Below are 15,568 nucleotides of genomic sequence, written 5' to 3'. Positions count from 1 at the left end.
GTGGCTTTAAGTACAAGGATAAGCCCATATTAATACATGTTTGTTGTACAATTTTAAATACACATTCTAGCATAGTTGAATATTTATTCACAGAATAGTCTATCATTTCTTCATAGTACAAGCATCTATTTAGAATATTTTCCTAAATAATATAGTCAAATATTTACCAAACATGCCCTTTAATTGTCTTATGAAGAAAGATGTATTTTCAGACATACACATAAATTTGGGTCTAGTCAAGATTGCCAGTGTATGTAGGCTAATAGAAATGAGCACCTCGGCTGTAGGCATTGTGTTGACCTGTTAACCTGAATTTCATTTCTGACAACTTCTGTATTTAAACTTAAATTCCATGGGGGATTAATTCTCATTTGAGAATTATCATCCTACTTTAAAATACCTATAACAGCAAAAATCAGTGTTCATTTCAACCATCAAGATATCAAGTTTTGGAGCTTGTCTTCTTGAGAGTTCTGTACAGCAGAGGAGGCAACTTAAAGTGATGTCAATAAGAGTTTGCAGAGATGTCACTTCATAATGGATGGTGGCATCTGTGAAGTTCCTTTATTCTCTGGCATTCATAAAAATTATACCACATCTATATACATGCTAAATGCCAATATAAATGCAAAAACTTTCTAAATGATTTTTTCCTAATGCATATAATTCATATAAATCTCAATGATTCAGAGTAAAACTGGGTAAAAGTAAGAGTAAAAGTAATACTTTCTTTCTGGTATAAAACATATTTGGAAAAATTATAAAAGTAAAGTCATCTCAAACTCTCATAAGTGAAGCAGATTAATTTTTTACAGCTGCCAATGTACCAGCCCACTTATATGTAATAATAGTAATGTAAAAAGGTGTACATTGAATTCTCAACTTTGCAAGTGTACCCATAAAGATTAGAAAGGGAATTATCCTTTTTTCTAAGAAATACATACATAAAACTTCATGCAGAAAAAATTCCTATTTTACTCTTTGTTTTCATTGTATATTGTATTTAAGGTTCCAAAGAACATTTTTATGCACTAACTTTAATTCTGCCCATTTTTTTATCTTAGGGAAATTGACGATGATTTTCAGTCTTTATTTGACTGTCTGTCTTAAAAGTATTCTTTTTTTTTTTTGGTGGCTTGATAACATAATGAATATTTTAACCAAAATGATAAAATCAAGATGATGTTGTTACCTTTTTTCTGTAGTATTATATGATCTGATAAAGTACACTTACTACTAAATAAATAAACAAATAATGAACTTCTTGTTCAAGTGTTTTCTGGATAGTAAACATTTCTCAGAGTAGCATGCTTATTTTTAAGATATGTCCTGGCTATATTTAAAACATACATATGATTTCCTCTTTTTAGGAACTTATGAAAAATTTTTGCCAACACTGAACTTTTTTCAAGTAAAAGGCACAGGTTTATTCTTCATGGGTTTCCTTTTCCCACTGTATGTGGTAAAGGACTTAAAAGGACATATTTAATCAGGTGGTTTACTATTTACAGTATATAAGAGCTTGAGATAAGCATAGAGAAACAAGAGGTCAGTGGTGTCCCCATTTTATTTACTTCAAAAACTATTGTGTCACACAAGTTTTTACTGATGATTAGGACTCAAAGATGTGCTAATTAAATGAAGTGTGTGTGCCATACCTCACTCATATCAACGCCCAACAACTTCCTAGTAACAAATCTGTGTTTGCAAATCTTCAGAATTATAAAGTTAATCATTTTCTTTATATTGTTCATTCTTAACAAACGTTCCATTTGCTTTAGAATGCACTGTCATCAGTTTATCGTGCTTTCATATGAATACCGTGTTTTAATACCAAAAACATATTAGCTATCCTTCCTACAATATAAGAATGCCAATTTTCAGAATTACTGCTCTCTGCTGCATACACATGCTTATGTGTTTCTCACCAATCAAAATCTCTTTTTTCTCTCTCTCTCTCTGCCTTTTTCCCTCTGTTTCCTGCAGTCTCTCCCCTTCTCCAGCCAGTCCCCTGCTTCCGTGCCCTCAGTTCCCCACTGCAGAGTACAGTGAATGTATTAGGAATATTCAGTTGTAGTTGGGCTTCTAACCTTGCTCAACTCCAGCATTAGCAAAGGGATTCAGTTTCTTGAATTCATTAATGGTATTTTGCCACAAAAGCCTTTGTAGTTCTCTCCTGAACATTGAGCCTAGCTTAATAACATTCCATTTATGTTAAAGACACATTTAATCTGTAAATGTGACCTTTAGAAGAATTCTCTTGTTTTTCATTAAAGAAACACTGTATTACAAATATTAATTATTCCTTGATGCCATATTTTAATTAACTAATCATGTGCTATTTGCAGCAATAACGAATGCAGTAATGTATGTGCAATAATGCTATGTAATGCAAGATCGATATCAAAGAATTCATTGCTGCAGAAAAGACATGTTTTGAGTTTCTTCTCTGGATGAGTCTGCTTATATGAAACATTTAGTCTAGAATGATGCTTTGTTTTGCTTTGTGTTTTGTATTTTTAAATGCTAACGCAAGTCTGATTAAAATGCTGAACATATCGTTAGCCCCATCACTAATAAGTGAACGTTCACTGATGCATATTAGCAGGGTCTAGCAATGTGGTGAAATTGTCACTTAAGTGCTTGGAATCTGAACACAGAAAATGACAGGCAATGCCGAAGGTCCGGCTCCAGTGCGTGTCTTCACTGTAGCTGGAGTCACTGGAATGGTGAAACCAGTTTAGGTTCAAGGTCGCTGCTGACATTCAGCTGTCATGGCTTCATTGTCTGCAGGCCTTCTCTCCATTGACACATTCAAGAGTACTTTATAGCAACCACAAAGAGCTAGTCAATTGATACCATTACACTTCATGCACACACAAACCACAAGCCTGTTCAGGACTGTTGATACAGTCTAACATTTATTCATTAAGGGATCTATTGAAAATGCAACTTGCCCAGCCCCACTCTTAACAACATAGACTTACTTGTTTAGTCCAAACATTTAGCTACGTCTTTTTCAAGTTTTGCACAGCATTCTCTAATTGAGGTAACATTATCTGCATTTTAATGCTACACCATTTATGTCCAATGAAAGATTACCTGAAGAACCCTGCCATTACCACACTAGTTTAAATACGGGCAGTCGTATAGAAAAAATATACACAAAAGATGTAAGCAGGGGGAAAAGGGAGATATTTATTTGTTCTAGGAGTGCCACGGAAATCCAATTGCTCAGAAATGAAATAAGAGTCTGAAGTGAAAGGAGGGAAAACCTAAGCTTGGGTCAGGGAAGAGGCAGTGATTAGCTCCATTGTTAGAAGCTCTTTGAGCTTCGTTGGTTGTAAAGAAAAACCCACTAATGAATCTATTGAAGCTTGCCAGAACTTTGTGTGGAAGACAACTTAAGTTATGGTGCTTATCTAAAAAATGGTAGTAAAGCATGTGGGTATATAAAACAGCACATATGTCTCTTGATTAACAGCTTGCCCATAAAAACAAAAAAAATTGTTTAAAGATGGTATGTTGCACAAATAGCCTACTTTACATGTGTATGTTTAATTCCATATTCACAGGTCTTGAAAATTATCATGTCATTGTTGAGGAAATGTAAGAAAATATATCCTATTGAATAGTTAAAAGACAGGGAAATAGGCAGAAATCTAATGCAGCTAATTTCTTCTTGGTCTACTACCAATATTTGTAAAGGAAGATCAGTTTAAAAGTCAAGTTCAAAAGCTGATTCATGCTTTGCATATTTTAAAAAATGCAAAAACCATGTCATTAAGTAATGTGATCAACTGATAGAAAAAATAATAGACTTTGGAAGAAAGGACCAGTATGTCCATTTACTGTATTTAGTAAAAATGTTTATCATGTTTCCATCATATGTGGCATTTCCTACATGGAATTGAGTCCTTTTTGAAGTTCAATATAATATTTAATTATGAATGGCTATTTAACTCTACAATATACTTGCAGTGCTTAAAATAAAGCTGTCATTAATAGAGGAATTCAATTAGGTAGCAGTATAGTAGAAAAAAAATAATTGTGGCCAATCACTTGGTCAAGATCATTGCTAGTACCTGGAAAACTTACATAATAAGAAGAAACAGAACATATTCTGAAAGTTTTGCCTTAAGTTTGGAGTTCAAACACTGAATGAGGAGAGGTCCTCCTCTTCCTCCCCTTCCACACTGTCAAACTCATATATGGTTTCATGACTATATCATAGGAATGAAGTTTTGTTACTTGAGAGGTGTCATTCTTTGCCTCAGAGGAGTTGTTTTATAAATGAGTGTTAGGTCAATGACTTCACTAATTTTTGTTCATGAGCACTAGAGCATTATTCCTCCAAAGCATACTATTTTGGGGCAACAGGAGTAACCATTAAGCAGGTTGTTCTTATAATGCCAAATGGCTCTTTATTTTTGGCATCTCAGATTGCTAACTAAGGCTCTGGGAGACTTTTTGTGGAGATTGCTGTGTGGGTTTCATGACATTGTCTCTTTAAACATATGTCTACATGAGGGAAGATGCCATTGCCATGGTATTAGCACCTTTTTTCAGGTCTTTATTAATTTGCTTCAGTGTTCAAACTAGTATAAGCAAAGGCTAAATATAACCAAATAAAAAACTAATTATATAGGTATAGTTTTTCTCAAGTCCAAACCATCAGAAATCCTTTATAAGATTTGTTACCATGAATGTCTCTATTTCTCTAAGATTTTATGTCAGAATTTTGACTTATTATTGACCAAAAGAAGAATCTGAGGATGAGAATTGCAAGAGCCATATCAAAAAATTAAGATAAAGGGAATCAATATTTATAAAACACTACATTCCAGATGTTGTATTGGGCACTTTACTTTGTTGGTTAGTCTCCATTACAACCATGAATATTTTGGGATTATTATTATTTCGTTTTATGAATGGGAAGAAAGATGCTCCAGGATTTTTTTAGAAACTTACCTGAGCCTATCAGGTAAGTATCACAAATCCAACAAGTGATAAAACTGCAATTTAGACTCAAGATTATATTCTCCTGAAGCTTATGTTGTCTTGAAAACCTATTTTAGCCAAAGGACTTTGGTAAAATTGGCTAATGTTGCTGATGGCATTTTTGGTGAATACTGCCTTCTCTCTTTTTATACTGCCTCACTTCAAATTCACTCTCTATAAAGAGCTTTTCATTTTGCCTTTTCTTTCTCTTCCCTTCTTTCCTTCAATCTGAGAGAACACTGAAGATTGACCATCTTCCATATCAGACATCTTTCACAGCAGCTTAACAGAAGCAACTTCACTGACAAGTGAAGATGATCTACCCTTGCACAACTGTTTCTACTGGGTTACATTTTCTCAAATAAAGGATATGAGTATGTCTGTCAGTCTGAAACTCTGGGTCTGTAATATTACATAAGATCATTCATTTAACAATATTTTCTCAGAAATTTCTTCTGAGATGAGGAAACAAACTCTTATAGTAAGTTACTCTATATTTCCAAATTTCAGATGAGGAGATGTGTGTTAAGCCTTTTAGCCTATACTATGGTATACGTCTGTACATTGTGTCCCTGTGTGTATGTGTGTGTGTGTGTATGTAAACTTCCAGGCATACTCTTCCCGTCAAACCATCTTCTGCTCTCACTACTTTTGCATGGGGGATTTAAAAATACACGTATGACCTATTTCTTCAAGAAAAAAAGACTTATCACTTAAATATCTTGGTCAATTTTTGGAGTAGTCACTCATTTGAATGGCAAAAAATTGTCCCATTTGAAAATTAGAAAGGGTGTAGTGATTTTGTCATAAACATATTTACTTTCTATTATAATGCAATTTTTCTTTGTCTAGCCTCATTTCCAAAATCCATTCTAAATGAGTACCTCAAAAAAAGAAAGAATGCCTTGCTAAAAGTGACACCAAATAATATTCAAACATTGGCAGAAGGAGAGGGCTGACCAGCGGAAACAGTCGAGTTTCCTTCACAAACTTTGCTGATGTGAAATATATTTGTATTTTTAATGAGGTAACTTGGTCAAAAACACTTTGAAATAATATTAAATGATATGTTAGAAATATAGAATTATTTTCCAGAACTCTCTCCATGTGGAATTTTAATTTTTACTCTTCTCTGATAGTACACAGTTAAATTAAACATTACGTGGAACAGTTTCCATTTGTATTTCACCTTTTTGGCAAAAAGAAATTTTTTTAGGTGTTACAATAGCTTAGAGAAAAATACTGAACTCTTTTAAGATAGTGAAATATGCTTTTAAGATATGCCTTGAGTTAATTTCTAATCTAGAAGGAGGCTTATTTGATGGTGGTACCCTATAATTAGTGAGATCAGTAATCAAGACAACTGTGATTTCTTTTACTGGGATTGCTCAGAGACTGAAGACATCTGGCCTAGATGACTCTGATGGTAAAATTCAGACTACACCTAAATTTGCTTTGTTACATGATTTTCATCAGAGGGACAAGAGAAGAGGTTATATTCTCTGCAGGAGGACAATTCAGCAATGTCAAAAAATCAAATGATATTTGTTTTCTGGCAGCAGAATGTATCATATGTCTGAGGACAGTAAGGACTTGGGTGGACATCAGTGAATACTAAACACTAATTGATCTGATACATCCATATGCACACACACAAATACACATGGTGGCTGATAATAGCCGAGAATTACATCTTGCTTCTATTAAAAGATCTGTCACTTTTAGGTCAGAGTGGGATTTTGGAGGGTAATCTCCCACAGTAGAAAACTATACTGACAACACCAGTGTTTTAGGGTTGTTTGTTGTTTAGCTTGTTGATGATGCTTAGCCAAGGAGACACTTCCTTTCAGATTCTGTCTTGCAAACCCCAGGGCTCTGTTCTGGGCAGTTCAGCCTAATGGAATTAAGCCTGACACGTTTCAACTCTATTTTTCTATAAAATAAACATAAAAACAATGGTTTAGATTTCTGATAAAACTTTTGAAGCATGCGGGACTCCAACTTTCCCTGTTCTTTACACATCTGTAAATAAAGTGCATAAAAGGGGAGCGCAACAGGATAAATCAACATAAATTTGAAATCCACTGCAGCACGTTAAATGGCGCAGCCTCAGTCAAAGAGAGGCTGACCCCGCGGCTTCGTGCGGTTTGAAGCTAATTGTTTTCGTCAGGATGGGAACGTCTGGAAGTCCATGGCTGAATCCCACCAGTAAGGCTCCAGTAACTGAGCCGGCCCACAGAGAATGGACCCACTTTGTAGCGACACAGCGGGCTCAGACACCACCTATTCTGCACTCCAAACTGTCATGCATAACAACTTTATTGTGCTAAATTGAACTTGAAAGCAACCAAAGGCTATGAGAAGGAGAGGCTATGAGAAAAGCGTGCTGTCAGCGCTGGCAAAGGCTGACCTGGAAAGTAGGCTCAGAGACAGGGGAATAAAAGACCAGGCCCCATGAACACAGCATATTGTTTCATTTTAAAGTATGATTCCCATACCAGAGAAAGTAGCAAATGTGATGTAAATTTATTTAAATAGATTCGACCGCTTAAAAGTTTGCCAGCCGCTCTTATCCAACTTTCCCAGCTCTCTGATTCGTTACTTACAGTGGGAATATAATGACATATAGTCATCATTGTAACAGCTTCTTTGCAGGGGCACAATGATGATTAATAGCCAGCAGCAAATTTTCACATGGGCTCTGAAGCACTATGGCATTAAGCAGCCAAACAGTCCCAAATCCCCCTTTTCTGTTCTGCTGAAAAGTCCCCTCCTTGTACCTTGCAGATAGGAACAAAGCCTATCTTAATTCCAATCAGCTTTTCCTCATTCAAAGGGACCTTCTCTTTTTCATAATTGATTCATGTGCATTTTTTAGTGTTTCACTGAGTTGAAGCCACTTTTCTCCTTTTCTCTGTTCTGCCCCCACACCTGCACCCTTCTTTTTTGGAGGGGGTGAAGAGTGGGAAACATTGCAACAACAACAATAATTTTAAAAAGGTGTGTTTTTTCTTCCCCAAATATTTGCTAAATAAATTTCCCAATTAGTAATCATTTGTGCTTTACATGTAAAGGGTTTAAGACAAAAATTAACTCTGGGATTCCTCCCTCCTTGGAAATGGTTTTAGTTATAAAAAGTATGAGCTCACAGAAATAATTCTGGTAGGAACCCCCCAAGGATGCCCTGTTCAGCTGAGTGAGTCTGAGCGGTGGGTATTCCCATGAGAGACTCACAGCTGGATCGAGGACAGAGCCTCTTGCTCTGGACAGATTCCCTTCTCTCCTCTGTGCTGGTAGCCATCCAGAAAGGAGCGAGGGGCCAGAATGGAAGGCAGCAAATGAAACCCTCCTAACCCACTCTATCCTTAAGTATCATTTTACCCCATAGCAATCACACATTATAATTATTAGCAGAAGCTCCTGTGCTATTTGCAGAAGTGCTCTCCCATCTACACTTTCCACCTCCTGTGATAACGACAAAAATGACATCAACCAGTGCTGTCTTGGAAGGGGATTTCCACATGCAAACTCATTTGTGTTTCTATGACAATATAATGGCCATAAAGTGCAGAGTTTTAGTAACTCGACTTTGCATATTTGTTTATGTTTCTTACAATCCTGCCCTCATTTTTCTATATGATCATATGCCCCTGTTTGCTTAGGAAACACCTCATGTACACCTGTTTTCTGACATAGTTATTAAAAGTGCTTACTTTCACTCTCAATTTGATCTGAGAAATTTGCAAAACCCATACATTTTTGCTATTAAAACTGCCCCCCCCAAAAAAAAGACCTACCCCAGATGACTTCTGCAAACCAGAAGGGAAGGGGTTGTCTCTTACTTAGGTGGCTGTGGATTGCTTTATCCTACTGCATTTTGGGGGAAAGATTCTGACTTGAAATCCTGCAGCTGATGTAGCAGCACTGACTTTTGTCTCTCCCACTTTTAAGAGGTCAGTTGACCTTTACAGCTTCTTTGATATGTAGCAGAAAGGAGGTTATCTGCTGAAATGAAAGACACATTGCAAACCAGATTTTAAGTGTGACACTCTCCTTTGGCTGGGTCACGGTTCTCACTGTGAACCAGGGCAACACACTTCACTGGTCAGATAAAAATACTATGCCGTGTTTTTGATAATGACCTTTCTCTTGCTTTGGTGCCTTCAAATGGTTAAATGAAGAACATGTCAACTTGATAGGAATTCTGTTCATCATTTTCACTCTAGTGCTTACATCTTCTCATAAAAAGCAGCATGTAAAAGTGACATCGCATATCTACATTGTACATTTTTCATACAAAATTTCATACAGGTAAGCGTATTCTAGTCTTTGGATTATAGAACCAAAGCGTCTCAGCGTGTGTAACAAATCCATATGGCAATGTCCTTAAAGGCCGGATTTTACATTTGGATTTCAGAGTTAACTGAGAGATGTGTCATATCATCTGTAGGCAGAGAAGTCCCTACTGATGGGGCCACCAAACAGGTTTATATATGTTATTTATTCCTGAAAGTGTATGGAATAAATGGACTCCTGCTATGCTAGTTTGAGAATAACTTTAGCAAAATTATAAAATTTCCCACTTCCTATCAAACCATATTCAAATACTGGAAGAACATGAATGTAAGAATTATGACTCCATTTTCAGTTCAGTGTAGTTCAGTCACTCAGTTGTGTCCAACTCTTTTCGACCCTATGGACTGCAGTATGCCAGGCCTCCCTGTCCATCACCATCTCCCGGAGCTTACTCAAACTCCTGTTCATTGAGTCAGTGATGCCATCCAACCATCTCCTCCTCTGTCGTCCCCTTCTCCTCCCACCTTCAATCTTTCCCAGCATCAGGGTGTTTTCAAATGACTCCATTCTAAGTTCTTGTATAGGAGCACAGTTCCTTGGTGAAACATCATTCCTAGTCATATTGGGAACTGTCCAATCTTTCTTGGTACTTGCTACCCCCCTTTAGATAATTCTCTCAAAAATGAAATGAGCAAAGTAATGAATGGTGTTTTGTGGTGTTCTCTTATGCCCTTATTTTCTTGTGATGTTACTACTATGAGGACGTATAATTAAGACTTTGATATGAATCACTAGCTTTGTTAGATTATGATGATGGATCTGACTATGAAACTCCCACATTTGTGAAGAATTCTGCTTTTTGCTGGCTAAGACAGGGTTTTTAAATGCAGTGAACCTTGGAACTATCAGATGATAGTTCTTGGATGAATTTCTAGGGACAAACAGAAGAGTGGACCAAGGATATAGTGCTCATCTTGTCTACTGGCACCATTTGAGGAACTGAAGAAGGTCAGGGTGTCTCTTTAAGGCTTTGGTTTGAGATTATAATGCTGCCCCTTGCTTTGCTCTAGTATAGTCTCACCTACTCCACAACTGTCATCTACCAAATGCCATAAAGCTCTTTTCTTGCAGTAGGTAAAGATTTTTGTGCAAACCCTGTCAACTGAGTACCACTGTCATTACACAGGAAGAGTGAACTCCTTTCCTACACAGGCCTAATTTTTCCCGGACACCTAAGATATTTATTTACATACACTATCATAACTCTGATCCCAAGCCAACTAAACAAGTATGTCATACCCAGGATGATTCTATTTTATTTCATGCTGTGTACATTTAGAAGTTAAGATCTTTTAATTGATATCTATCCTGTTCCTTGATATACTCAAGCTTTTCAGGTCTTTAATTTCCCAAATTTTTCTTATGTCTTTTACTTGCTAACAAAACTGTTTTCTTTTGCAGGTGTCATGCAAAAATAGGCTCAAAGAAGGTGAGCATATCCCCAGGAGATGAATCATAGTTTAAATCTTTTATCATAATTCTTTTCTCCTTTGCCAGAGATTGGATTAGAGATGGGCATGTGACACATCACACTAAGATATATCATAGTCAAATTGCTCAAAACTGGTGATAAAATAATCTTAAAAGCAGCCTGATTACAAAAGCATATTGAACAGAGGAAAAAAGATTAGGATGACAGCAGATCCTTCTTTGGAAACAATGCACGTGAGAAGACAGTACTCTTTACTCTTTGAAAGACCAAAAAAAAAAAAAAAAAAAAACCTTCAACCTAAAATTCCATACCCAGAAAAAATAACTTTCAAAAATAAAGATGTTTCAGACAAACAAAATGACCCACACACCAGTACTACAAGATATGCTAAAGAAATTTCTTAAGGAAGAAAGAGAGTGAGACCATATGCAAATAAAACACCAGAAATAGCTATTTCATGATTTTTTTTTCTTATTTAAGCTCTTTTAAAGATAACTGACCTGACAGTTGACTTGTGTATGTTTTATAAGGAACTATCAAAAACTCAACAGTAAAAAAGAAAAATCCAATTCAAAATGTGCAAAAGATATAAATAGACATTTCATTGAAGAAGGTATACAGATGGCAAATGGGCACATGAAAAGATGTCTAACATCATTAGGGAAATGCAAATTAAAACTGCAGTGAGCACATCTATCAGAATGGCTAAAATTAAAAAGTAGTGATAGCATAAAATGCTGGTGAGAATACAGAGAAACTGGATTATTTGTACACTGCTGATGGGAATGTAAAATTGTACAGCCACTCTGGAATATTTTCCAGAGTGCCATACTATTCAATGGCAGTCTTAAAAAAGCTAAGCATACACTTACCATACAACCCAGCAATCATACTCCTGGGCGTTTATCCCAGAGAAATGAAAATGCACATGCATGCCAAAACTTGTACACAGTTGTTCACAGCAGCTTTGTTTGTAATAGCCCCAAGTTGGAAACAACCCAAATATCATAACATCTGAAGGGCTAAACAAATTGTAGAATATCCATACAAAGGAATAACTATTCACACGTACAACATTATGGGGGAACTGTTAAGATGCACAACAACATGAACGAATCTCAAAATAAATATGCTGAGGAAAAGAAGCCAGACAAAGAGCACATCATGTAGAATTCAATTTATATAAAATCCAGAAAATGCAAACTAGTCATTAGTGCCAGAAAGCAGGCAGAAAATAATTGCTTGTTATTTGGGGAAGAAGATAAGGAAGGATTATTACCAAAGGGTATGAGAAAACTTTTAGGAGTGATGGGTAAGTTCATTACCTTGGTTCTAGTGATTGTGTCATGGGTTTATACATTTGTCAAAACATCAGATAGTTCATATCAGCTTGTTCAGTTCAGTTCAGTCGCTCAGTTCAGTTCAGTTCAGTTCAGTTGCTCAGTTCAGTTCAGCTCAGTTGCTCAGTCGTGTCCGACTCTTTGCGACCCCATGAATTGCAGCATGCCAGGCCTCTGTGTCCATCACCAACTCCCGGAGTCTACCCAAACCCATGTCCATCGAGTCGATGATGCCAACCAACCATCTCATCCTCTGTCATCCCCCTCTCCTCCCGCCCCCAATCCTACCCAGCATTAGGGTCTTTTCCAATGAGTCAACTTTTCGCATGAGGTGGCCAAAGTATTGGAGTCTCAGCTTCAACATCAGTCCTTCCAATGAACACCCAGGATTGATCTCCTTTAGGATGGACTGGTTGGGTCTCCTTGCAGTCCAAGGGACTCTCAAGAGTCTTCTCCAACATCACAGTTCAAAAGCATCAATTCTTCTGCACTCAGCTTTCTTTACCGTCCAACTCTCACATCCGTACGTGACCACTGGAAAAACCATAGCCTTGACTAGACAGACTTTTGTTGGCAAAGTAATGTCTCTGCTTTTAAATATGCTATCTAGGTTGGCCATAACCTTCCTTCCAAGGAGTAAGTGTCTTTTAATTTCATGGCTGCAATCACCATCAACAGTGATTCTGGAGCCCAAAAAAATAAAGTCTGACACTGTTTCCACTGTTTCCCCATCTATTTGCCATGAAGTGATGGGACCAGATGCCATAATCTTAGTTTTCGGAACATTGAGCTTTAAGCCAGCTTTTTCACTCTCCTCTTTCACTTTCATCAAGAGGCTTTTTAGTTCTTCTTCACTTTCTGCCATAAGGATGGTGTCATCTGCGTATCTGAGGTTATTGATATTTCTCCTGGCAATCTTGATTCCAGCTTGTGTTTCTTCCAGCCCAGCGTTTCTCATGATGTACTCTGCATAGAAGTTAAATAAGCAGGGTGACAATATACAGCCTTGTCGTACTCCTTTTCCTATTTGGAACCAGTCTATTGTTCCATGTCCAGTTTTAACTGTTGCTTCCTGACCTGCATACAGGTTTCTCAAGAGACAGGTCAGATGGTCTGGTATTCCCATCTCTTTCAGAATTTTCCACAGTTTATTGTGATCCACACAGTCTCTCAGTCATGTCCAACTCAGTCGCTCAGTCATGTCCAACTCTTTGCGACCCCATGAACCGCAGCATGTCAGGCCTCCCTCCCTGTCCATCACCAACTCCCAGAGTCCACTCAAACCCATGTCCATCGAGTCGATGATGCCATCCAACCATCTCATCCTCTGTTGTCCCCTTCTCCTCCTGCCCTCAATCTTTCCCAGTATCAGGGTCTTTTCAAATGAGTCAGATCTTCGCATCAGGTGGCCAAAGTATTGGAGTTTCAGCTTCAACATCAGTCCTTCCAATGAACACCGAGGGCTGATCTCCTTTAGGATGGATGGGTTGGATCTTCTTGCAGTCCAAGGGACTCGCAAGAGTCTTCTCCAACACCACAGTTCAAAAACATCAATTCTTTGGTGCTCAGCTTTCTTTATAGTCCAACTCTCACATCCATACATGACCACTGGAAAAACCATAGCCTTGACTAGATAGACCTTTGTTGGCAAAGTGATGTCTCTGCTTTTTAATATGCTATCTAGGTTGGTCATAACTTTCCTTCCAAGGAGTAAGCGTCTTTTAATTTCATGGCTGCAATCACCATCTGCAGTAATTTTGGAGCCCAGAAAAATAAAGTCAGCCACTGTTTCTACTGTTTCCCCATCTATCTGCCATGAAGTGATGGGACCAGATGCCATGATCTTAGTTTTCTGAATGTTGAGCTTTAAGCCAACTTTTTCACTCTCCTCTTTCATTTTCATCAAGAGGCCCCTTAGTTTTTCTTCCCCATCTATCTTCCATGAAGTGATGGGACCAGATGCCATGATCTTAGTTTTCTGAATGTTGAGCTTTAAGCCAACTTTTTCACTCTCCTCTTTCACTTTCATGAAGAGGCCCCTTAGTTCTTCTTCACTTTCTGCCATAAGGGTGGTGTCATCCGCATATCTGAGGTTACTGATATTTCTCCCAGCAATCTTGATTCCAGCTGTACTTCATCCAGCCTGGCATTTCGCATGATGTATTCTGCATATTAGTTAAAAAAAGCAGGGTGACAATATACAGCCTTGACGTACTCCTTTTCCTATTTGGAACAAGTCTGTTGTTCCATGTCCAGTTCTAACTGTTGCTTTCTGACCTGCATACAGGTTTCTCAAAAGTCAGGTCAGGTGGTCTGGCATGCCCATCTCTTTCAGAATTTTCCACAGTTTATTGTGATCCACACAGTCAAAGGCTTTGGCATAGTCAATAAAGCGGAAATAGATGTTTTTCTGGAACTCTCTTGCTTTTTCGATGATCCATCGGATGTTGGCAATGTGATCTCTGGTTCCTCTGCCTTTTCTAAATCCAGCTTGAACATCTGGAAGTTCACGGTTCACGTATTGCTGAAGCCTGGCTTGGAGAATTTTGAGCATTACTTTACTAGCGTGTGAGATGAGTGCAATTGTGCGGTAGTTTGAGCGTTCTTTGGCATTGCTTTTCTCTGGGATTGGAATGGAAACTGACCTTTTCCAGTCCTGTGGCCACTGCTGAGTTTTTCATATTTGCTGTCATATTGAGTGCAGCACTTTCACAGCATCACCTTTCAGGATTTGAAATAGCTCAACTGGAATTACATCACCTCACTAGCTTTGTTCATAGTGATGCTTCCTAAGGCCCACTTGACTTCACATTCCAGGATGCCTGGCTCTTGGTGAGTGATCACACCATCGTGATCAGCTTATTGCATGTCAGTTATTTTTTTAAGTTAAATTGGTAAGCCATTAGAGGTGGAGTCTATTTCCCTTTCCTTTGAGACTGCCTTAACTAAATGAACATGGCAGCTTTGAGTTTGTGTGGTCTCTGAGATTCGGTAAGGAAAATTCATGCAGCTTCTCCCAGTTTATTTTAAGGCACTCACCAGCCATACTCACTGAGCCACCATGTAAGAGACATGGCTACTCTGCTGAGAAGACCTTGTATTGAGACCACATGGTGAAGTCCTATGACTATAAGCAGGCAGAGAGCTGCTCAGCCAGTCTCCATCCGAAAGGCTGTCTGAATGCCAGCCATCATCTGATATCAGCCATATCCCCAACTGGAACCACCTAGCTGAACTCTGAGAGACAAAATAAGTATTGTTGCTCCTCATCCTTAAGTTTGGGGATGATTTGTTACACAGCAATAAATGACTAGAATTCTACCTAGTCCAGGCTTCCCTGGTGCCTCAGAAAGTAAAGAATCTGCCTGCCATGCAGGAGACACTGGTTCAATCCCTGGGTTGGGAAGATCCTCTGGAGAAGGGCATGGCAAGCTACTTC

The 15,568-nt window shown here is 37.9% G+C and overlaps 1 protein-coding gene across 6 annotated transcripts in view; it reads left to right on the top strand.

Annotated features, from left to right (window-relative positions):
* Window positions 1-15,568, top strand: part of LOC145511643 (uncharacterized) — a 274,218-nt gene that overhangs the window by 103,635 nt on the left and 155,015 nt on the right. For all 6 annotated transcript variants that reach the window (XM_081505244.1, XM_081505243.1, XM_081505240.1 and 3 more), the window contains exon 2: window positions 10,759-10,786. In XM_081505244.1, the coding sequence (XP_081361370.1) occupies window positions 10,759-10,775 (17 nt within the window). In that variant the 3' untranslated portion in view covers window positions 10,776-10,786. The remainder of the gene's footprint in view (window positions 1-10,758; window positions 10,787-15,568) is intronic.

Source organism: Giraffa tippelskirchi, chromosome 6 (genome assembly GCF_054371585.1).
Source record: "Giraffa tippelskirchi isolate mGirTip1 chromosome 6, T2T-mGirTip1v1.2.pri, whole genome shotgun sequence".
NCBI classification, from domain to species: domain Eukaryota; kingdom Metazoa; phylum Chordata; class Mammalia; order Artiodactyla; family Giraffidae; genus Giraffa; species Giraffa tippelskirchi.
Note: the sequence above shows the minus strand (reverse complement) of the source record. Positions and strands in the feature narration are given on the sequence as shown.